This window comes from Marmota marmota, unplaced genomic scaffold (genome assembly GCF_001458135.2).
Source record: "Marmota marmota marmota unplaced genomic scaffold, marMar, whole genome shotgun sequence".
NCBI lineage: Eukaryota > Metazoa > Chordata > Mammalia > Rodentia > Sciuridae > Marmota > Marmota marmota.
Window position 1 is genome coordinate 538,274 of NW_026000059.1, and position 9,043 is coordinate 547,316.

The 9,043-nt window shown below is 52.9% G+C and overlaps 1 protein-coding gene across 3 annotated transcripts in view; it reads left to right on the plus strand.

Annotated features, from left to right (window-relative positions):
- Myoz2 (myozenin 2) overlaps positions 1 to 7,316 on the plus strand; it is a 31,093-nt gene extending 23,777 nt beyond the window's left edge. For 2 of the 3 annotated variants that reach the window (XM_015507293.2, XM_048813922.1), the window contains one exon: positions 6,905 to 7,316. In XM_015507293.2, coding sequence (XP_015362779.1) covers positions 6,905 to 7,139 — 235 coding nt within the window. In that variant the 3' untranslated portion in view covers positions 7,140 to 7,316. Of the gene's footprint in view, positions 1 to 836; positions 2,678 to 6,904 lie in introns of all 3 variants that reach the window. The other variant, XR_007351490.1, reaches the window with a different exon arrangement.
- The last annotated feature ends 1,727 nt before the right edge of the window (positions 7,317 to 9,043 follow it).

Sequence of the window (9,043 nt, forward strand, 5' to 3'; positions counted from 1 at the left end):
AGCAGAGACTCATGGCAAACTCTTAGCTAGGAAAGTGAATATCGAAAGCCAGTTATGTACATCTGATATACAGCAACAGAGTAAACACTTCTGTTCCACGACAAAGGAGAGGGCATAGAAAGGAGGGATGGGGACAAAGCAAGACCAAAATCCACTGGGCAAACAAGTCCTGTGGCTCCATGTCCTGGGGCATTGTGACATCCTGCCCTGTGGCTTTGCTGGTCACAGCCTCTTGGTTGTCTGTGCTCAGTCCCTGCAGCTTTCCTTGGCAGACATCCCACATTACTGGCATTTCTTAATCTTGGGGTCTCCACTGCGGCTTTGGCTTCCTTCTCAATCTTCACTATTCGCCCTCTTAGGGCTTCCCACAGGGACTCCAACCCTGCCATACTTTTCCTGGCCTCCCTGGCCTTTCAAATCTTGGGGGAAGACTCCATGACCCCCTAACTCCAGCTTCTTGCATTCCTGCAGAACCAGCACCTCATGGTGGCTGCCGTCTCAAGCAGTAGCCAAGCCTCTGGGACCATGGCTGCAGCAGCCTCTAAGTGCCTGGTGGCTGAGCACAGTGAACAACTTCCAGCCCCCTGTGCAAGCAGGTGTCCCACTGTTCTCTTCCTGAGGGAATTTTTACTTTCACACCTGAGTAGATGCCCACTCCTGAGATGCCTCAAGTCATCTTTCTGACTGTCTTTGTGTGAAGTGTTCAGTGCTTTTTTTGCATGACTATAATATCTGTCTTTAATGGCTACAATTTCCTTAGTCCCAGTTTTACACTTTTCCAGCCAAACTGCATTTTTCAAATCCCTCTGCTGGGTTTTCTGTTCCTGATGTCACAGGAAATTTGTTGAAATATTCATGCAACTGCCTCAACACTGTGCTGTTGGAATTTCCGCCACCAGATTCGTTAGTAGATCACCTTGACATGCAGCCTCACAGAAATTCTCAGGATATGGCAAATGTCGACAACTTCTCGGCCAGAACATGATACAAATGCCCTCTAGTCTCCACAGAGTCCTCCTCCTGCTCTGGAACCTCACGGTCCCAGACTGACCCTCAACATCCTGGTCTTCTGAGCTCCACCAGCAGCGCCCATTAAGCCCCGCCCACAACATTCTAGAGCTTTTGCAGCTTGCATCTCTAAACTTCTTCTCAGAATTCCTGTCCCTGAGAACTAGCTCCAAAGGCTTCTGAAGCATACTGTCAGGTCAGTCACAGCAGGGACCCCACTTCTTGGTACTGATTTTGGTGTCAACTTTGTCCCTGTGTCCTAAAGACCTGACAAGAACAGCACAAGAGGAGGAGAAGTCTATTTTGGCTCAGAGTGTCCGAGGTTTGGTCCATCGTCGGCCAAAGCCATGGCTCTGGGCCCGAGGTGAGGCGGAGCGTCGTGGTGGAAGGGCTTGGAGGAGGAAAGCAGCGGAGGTCACGGCCACCATGTAGCGGACAAGGAGCTCGGCTCACCACAGGTACATCTCCAGTGACCTGCCTCTTCCAGAGACACCCTGTCTGCCTTAATCACCACCCATTTAATTCATATCCGTGCATTAATCACCAATTAGGTGATAGCTTTCATAATCTAATCTTTTCACCTCCAAAATTCTTGAATTGTCTCACACATGAGATTTTGGAAGATACCTCATATCCACATCAGAACAGTATTCCACACAGGAAGTACTGCATCCCAAGAGGTACGGCATCCCAAGAGGTACTGCATCCCAAGAGGCACTATACAGCAGGAAGTACCACCTACCAGGAAATAAACATGCCAAGAAGTAAAGACGCCAGGAAGTCCTGCACACCAGGAAGTGCTTCATACCAAAAGGTACTACCCACCCGAGAACTATTCACACCAAGAAGCCCTACCAAAGGTACACACACCAGGAAGTACCACGTACCAGGAAGTACTACATACCAGAAAGTGCTGCACCCCAAGAAGGGCTGCACCTCAAGAAGGGCAAACCCAGGCCAATAGGGGCTCCCAGAGTCAGGGAACAAATGACCCATTGACTCCCAATGCACAGGAAAAAACAGGATGGCTGCCTTCCGCCCAGAAGAGAGAGGAGAGCACTGCACAGTCACCAAAGAGCCGCAGCCGGTAATTCACACCCAGTGGAAATGACCTCCAGGGGCAAAAGTCTAAACCAAGCAAACACACACATGTCTCAAAAAGTTGTGTTTGCTGTCCCTCCTAGACCGCTGGGCAAGAGTATCACCAACAGGAGGAATGGGAAAATGAAACTGCCCTGTGGCAAGGGACCCGAGCACATCCACAGGAAATCCAAAGAGTCACTGTCAGATCGTGGCAGCTGGTGAGGGCATTCAGCAGAGCCCAGGCGTCAGCTGTCACAGGCCAGCCATGGGCCATCGGACAGCAGGCAGTGCTCCCTGACCGTCTCCAGTGACTTCTGCTTTCTTTACACCTCTGGGCTTCAGTACTGCTTTATTTCAGAAAGAAAAATAGCCCCAGAAGACGTCTGAGCCTTTGTGCACTCGCTGTGCCCCAAGCACCCTGACAGTCCAGGGCTCAGCCCAGTCACCCAAGGTCAGAATGCTCTCCAGGTGCCCAGGGGGCTGACCCTATCCTCGGGCAACAGCGCTCATCTAACCACTCAAGACCATGGGAAAATCACCCGGGCCAAGACTTAGTTTCTGACGTGATGTTGCACATATGGTCAAGGTAACATGGCATAAGTATCTTCTCTTCTGATCTTTAGATAATTCAACATGTTAGTACTTTAAGATTTTATTCTGCTGCATTTTTTCATTTTTATAAAAAACAAAGAGGATCAACAGATAGAAAGAGAGAGAGAGGGAGAGAGGGAGAGTGATGGTGGGAGAGAGGGAGGGGGAGAAACATGCCATTTCCAGATAGTCCCCGGGGAGAGTGAGAGGGCATGGCTGGCAGCCCCAGCCACACACAAGGCAGCGAGGGTGGCTGCATGCAACCTGGCTTCCAAGTGCAACGAGGGGTGAGCGTTGAACTCAACCTTGTGCTCCGGGGCTCCCTTAAAGGACATTCAAGTTTTATTCTAAGTCAAACCCATGTAACATGAGAAAAGGTGAACTGGGAGCAAGGGGCTTCCCCACTTTCTGTACGGCCAGAATGTGGCCCTCCACCTCTGATGATCTCCATGTTCTCCTCTACAGCATAAATCCTACAATCACGGATTAAGGAAACTTTAAATAAAGTATGGCTTTAGCCACTTTGTAGAAGAGTTTATTTTAGATTTTATGCAACCATTTGCCTTACAGAATAATTAGTGATTATGGGGGTTTTGTATGTGAGCACAATTCATTTTTGCAAGTGGAGTCCCATCAGTCCAAGGAAACAAGGAAGCGTCTGTTGGCTGTGGATCTGAAGTCGACTGGCTTGTTCCCTGCCACCTGATGACCCAACCCAAGCCTGCGTTGGAAGAGTTAATGTTCAGGGAATTACAGGGCTGGCCCATCATCTTTCAGGAGAACATTTCAGATCTTTCCATGGAAAATTTTGCTTCAGTAACTTGGCCTGAAACTTAAAATTATTTTCACAGATCTTAGAAATCTCACACTGAGTCTGTCTGTGGAAGGCTGAGCATCTCTGCTGGTGGACTTTCTGTAACGTGTGTGTGGAGGGCAGTGAGATTCAAACAGGACATGGCCTCAGTGGTGCCAAAGAAAAGAGAAAGCCCGCTGTGTAAACAGCAGCATTGCCGGTCTGGCAGGAGGTGGCGATGGGACATGGGAGCACTGTCATTTACAGGAAAGAAAGTCACCCCCAAGCCTGCAGGAAAAACAGAAAGGAGCTGTTAGGAAGGAAGGGTCCTGGGTTGGGTGCACAGGAACTTTTCTCCTCTAATGCAGAAGATCAGGGGCAATCGGTGAAATCTATCTGGCATCAATGAGCACATGATCTATTGCGGGGGGCCAGCACCCCACCAGGGTAGATTCCTGCCCAGGAGGTGTGAGCCGCCTAAGAAACAGAAAGTTGAAATAGTGAAAAATAGAGACAAAGCTAGAAATTAGACAAGAGGAGCGCTTGACACATCTTCCAGTCCTCAAAGGAGCTGGAGCAGAACAACGAAGGTGGCTCTGGTCTGTACTGGAGGACATCGAAGGCAGGGACGAGGTTTCAGTGGGCGGGGCCTTGCTTCAGGCTGCCTTGCGGTCACAGGTTGATTGGCATCTTGGCCAGCCACACCCATCTCCCAGAGACTGTGTGGCTGTGTGGCTCCAGCGGGCCACCTGGTCTCTGGTGCAGTGCTGCACTCAGACAGAGCTGGGTAGGAAGCCACATGTAGTGGGCGGTCTCAACCCAGCAGGGTGCTGCCGGGAGTTCCCAATGCCAGACATTCCTGCTGAATGGCTTCCGTGTCATTTTTAGTGACATGTCATCTCAGGCCATGGAATCAGCTTGAATCTGGAGGTGCTTGCTGCAGCCTCCTGTGCTGGGGGCCAGGAGGGGCTGCACCGCAGGGGCACTGCTGGGCCTGGCTTGCAGTTCTTCATGATTCTGAACAAGCAGAGCCAGCTCTCGTTCTGCTACGGTCCCTGATGGTCCCTAACACTTCGTAGCTGGTCCTGACCCAGGCTTCAAGTCAGTCGCCTTTCCTCACTGACAGAGCAGGCTGCGGCTGCTCCAGGGGGACCATCACCCACCTGCCTCTGTTCTCGTGGCCACCAAGAGCTCTTAGCAACAGCTAGAACGGGGTCTCAGAGCCCACCCCAGACGACGCACCCCAGCAGGAGCCCAGGGTGAGCCAAAAGCTCGAGAAGCCGTTAGCGGGCCTCTGGCACGTGGTATCCCGCTGGGCAAACATTTGCTCTCATCGCTTCCTCCGAAGCCGATTATCAAAGCACCTCAAGGCCAGTCTGGTTCCTCAGGGTGCTTTCCAAGTCCATCTCCCTCATTTCCAGAATAATGAGACGCTGCTGAAATAGAGCCGCAGCCGGGGGTGGCAGACCAGCCGGTGACGTCGCTGGGAAGCCGTAGGACAGGCATCCTGACAGGTGCACAGACACACAGCACTGCTCTTCAGCAGGGAGAGAGATGCCAGCGGACCAGGGTGTGTGGACGGAGGTTCCCTGCTAGCCGCACAGTTGCCATTATCACTGTCACCTCGACATCAGGACTCCCTCTGCCACCGCGATCCCTTGCTGCCCTGTACCGTTTCCTTCACTGATGCCCCATTCCGCTCACCCCTGCTTCTCCATTTCTGTGGTCCAACAGCCCCTCTGAGCCCCCTCCTCCTCCTGCCCAGTTCTACCATCCCTGGGCAGCCCTGACCTGGCTTCTCTCCAACCCCGCTGGGCTGCTGAGGCCCCCATGCTGGCTGGGACCATCGCTGTCTCCCCACGGGCTAAGCGTGGCTGCAGGAAGGCGTGGTTCTGCCAACTGTCTCTCCCTGAATCGAGGAGCGCAGGCCCGGGCACTGCCCGCCAGGCCGGAACACTCTCTCGCCTCCAACCTGCCCGTCTCCCGAAACAGAGTCCACACCTTCTCCCCTCAGGAGAGAAGCCCTTGGCACGTGGATGATCCCGGGTCAGGCTTTTCTCTCTTCTTTTGGGGTTCAACCAGGTAAACCCTACCGGGAACCACATCCCCACCCATTTTTATTTCTGTTTTTTGAGACAGGACCTCGCCAAATGGCAGGGCTGGCCTTGAACTTGCCAGCCTCCTGCCTCGGCCTCCCTAGGCATAGCCCTTTCTCCTCAGCACGCAGCCAGCACTGCGCCCCTCTGGTTCAGGATTTCATGTGTTGAAGAAGGTTGTGGCCAGCCTGTTTGGTTCCTCTTAGGCCTCGCCCGTCCCTCACCCCTGCCCACCTCATTCCATTTAGAGAGACTAAAGTTCTGACAGCGAGTGGGCGAGGGTCTCTCTGCTGCGTTCTCACCACTTTCCCAGCCTTTGATGACGTTGGCTCTGTAAGCTCTCCCTCCAGCCCAGGAAGGGCGACTTCCATTGTGTCTGGCTCACAGCTGTGGCCCTGATGGTGCCCAGCAGCTGGGGCAGGCTCCATCTGACGCCGTGACCCTGTTCTGTCCGTGTGCTTCCTGTGCACCCTGGAGAGTTCCCTGATGCCTACTCACATTCTGGGAGAGTGGACGTTCACAGTCCCCATCTGGTTTCCTGAGGTGTTCAAAGGTGCTATCTGGTGACAGGAGCATGTGAACTAACTAGAAAGGCCACAGGGAGTCCCGAGAACGTGGAAGCCGGCGCCCAGGATCACAGGGCCCATTGTGATTGTCCGCCCAGCTCCATCACTGCGAGGCACTCTGCCATGTTTGAGTTTCTTTCTTGTCTCAGGCTGCCCTTGGTCACCACCCAAGACTCCGACTTTTGATTCCACTGAGCACTTAGAACCGTGCCTCTTGCTGAATGAATAAATTAGCACCACCCACTAGAAATGTGTGGGAAGGAAGCGGGACGCTACCGAGAGAGCAGTGGGAGAATGTGGAGGTTTCTGAGATGAAGACAGAAAGATGCAAAAGCCATGCTCCTTGTCCTCAAAGAATTTGTAATTCACAGATGTCCCAAACAAACATGTACTTGAAAAAAGAAGCTGTAGGAAGTTGGGGGACCATCTAGTTACAGAATTGGGATAAGGGAGGGTGGCTCCAAGGGACCCCAGGTGTAGACCAGCAGAAGAAGGCAGGAGGAGGGACCTTAAACAGGGGACATTGCCAGCAATGGCACCAGCAAGGACCATTCCTACAGGCTCAGGCAGAGGCCTGGGCTACTGTACTTCACAACCCAGCTCCATCTAAAGACCTGGTCCTTCCAGGAAAGCTGGCCTGGCAGGCCAAGCCTGGAGACTGTGCACTGAGAGTGCAGGACCATCCTGACACAACCTTGAGAATGTGAACTGCTCCCTATTAACTTTGAATATTAATTGTTACTTGTTTTTCTCTCCATTTCCCACAGAGTGGCCACCCCATTTGGAGGATTTGAAAAGGCATCAAAAATGGTGAAATTCAAAGTTCCAGATTTTGAGCTACTGCTGCTGACAGATCCTAGGTTCATGGCTTTTGCCAACCCCCTTTCTGGCCGACGGTCCTTCAACAGGACTCCGAAGGGATGGGTGTCTGAGAATATCCCCATAGTGGTAGCTGCTGAGTCTGCAGAGGACACCACGGTGCCAGAGTCGGAGGACCTGTGAGCAGGCAGCGGGTGCCACAGGACCTCCGCCGCAGAGTGGCTGTCCCTGCACTCCTCTCTGTCAAGCCACCCGCAGGGTTCACTAGCAGAGAGCCATCCCGGCCGGCGGCCTTCCTGTGTGGTGCTGCATTCCAGTCTCAGATGCAGTGAATGATTAAAATGGTTATGAAACCCTGAACTCGCCGTATTCATTCATGACTCATGTTCACCCGGGTCGAACCACCCAGCCTTCTCTGAGAGAAGGCTCAGAGGCAGAGGAACTTTCCAGAGCTTCGTCTGCCTCATTTGATGAGTTAGTGCGAACCCAGTCTTCCAAGCAGAATGGAGAGGCAGACCCGGCCAGGGCGCTGGGCTGGGGGGGGACAAGGAAGGAGCTCCTCTCACTGCTCGTGTAAGGGCCGTGGGCTCTTTCTGGTGGCCAGTCTGGCAGGGTCTGGATGAAGTCTTTCATGTCCTCCTTGGACTTCTGACTCTGTGTTCTCCAGCTTGCCTCGAGTCACCAGGGCACTCTGCTGGAAGAGGCTGTCCAGAGTTCACTGGTCGTTAAATTCACGTAGCACTTACTCCCAAGTCTGGGAGCCAGCGGCTGCAGGGACCTCCTCCCCTCCCTTCCAGTGGCCATCCTGAGCTCAGAATCCAGGTTCCACAGGTCCAGTGTGTTGGTTGGTCGACTTTCCACAGGCGTCGTTAGACGAGGATTACAAATGACGTGCTACTAATCTACCCACAAGTCAGCAATGTGTGCATGGGAGAGAGGGCAGCCTGAATTCCACCTGGCCCTGGGGTCTGGGAGCTCAGGGGTGCAACACCAGGGAAAGACATGGTGAGCAAGCAGGGTCCGAACCCAGAGAAGTGACCCTCTGCCATGGGGCCTGATGCGGCCCAAAAGGGCAGGTCTGGGGGGCACAGGGACCTGCGCTTCAGGGTAGCCCCACCTTATCCATTGGGGGGCTTGTGATGGCGCTCCGCAAGTGAGCATCTCTGTCCCTGGAGAGTTTCCTGCAGGTGGGGAGAGGAGGGGAGGGAAGGGGAGGGGAGAGGTGGGAGAGGAGGTGAGAGGTGTGAGAGGAGGGAAGAGGTAGGGAGAGGAGGGGAGAGGTGTAGAGAGGAGTGGGGAGGAGGGGAGAGGACAGACAGGAGGGGAGAGACAGGAAGAGGCAAGGAAGAGGAGGGGAGAGGAGGAGAGAAGTGGGGAGAGGAGGAGAGAGGAGGGGAGAGGAGGGAGAGGAGGAGAAAGGAGGGGAGAGGAGGGGAGAGGCAGGAGAGCACTGTAGGACAGAGGTGTCCCGCTTGCAGCGTGGGAGGACTAACTCTCATCCTCTGGACTGAGAGTGGACAAACCTTTAAAGATGGCTACAAAAAGCATGTTCTTAGAAAGCAAGCAAGTGTTGTGTTAGTACCTGGCCTCGCTGCAGAGAAGTTGAATAATTTAAAACATCTTAGGATGCATTTAAAAGTATTTCTTGATTTATACATAAGTTTTGGGTTTTTTTTAAATAACAACATTGGCATCTGTGATAAACTTATATGTCTCTATTGTGTCATATTTTGCTTATTTTATTCTTAAAAATTTTAGTCTTACTTATTGTGTCTCTGTGTGTGCATGGTCCTAGGATTGAACCCGGAGCTCACCCACCTAGGCAAGTGCCCTAACATTGAGCCACACCTCCAGCCCCTTTTATTCTTTGAGGGAGGGCCTCCCTAAGTTCCTGGCCTTGAATTTGAGCTCCTCCTGCCTCTGACTCCTCTAAGGCCCTTGCTTAGCATCTGGATGGCCACCTTAAGTGACAGCCGCCATTTTAAGGACAAAGTTCCGCTTTCCCACCCAAGGGCGTTGGTTACTTACCTCTCCCTGATACCAACTCAACCCTAACCACCCGCCTTAGGCCCTGATTCCTGAGCCTG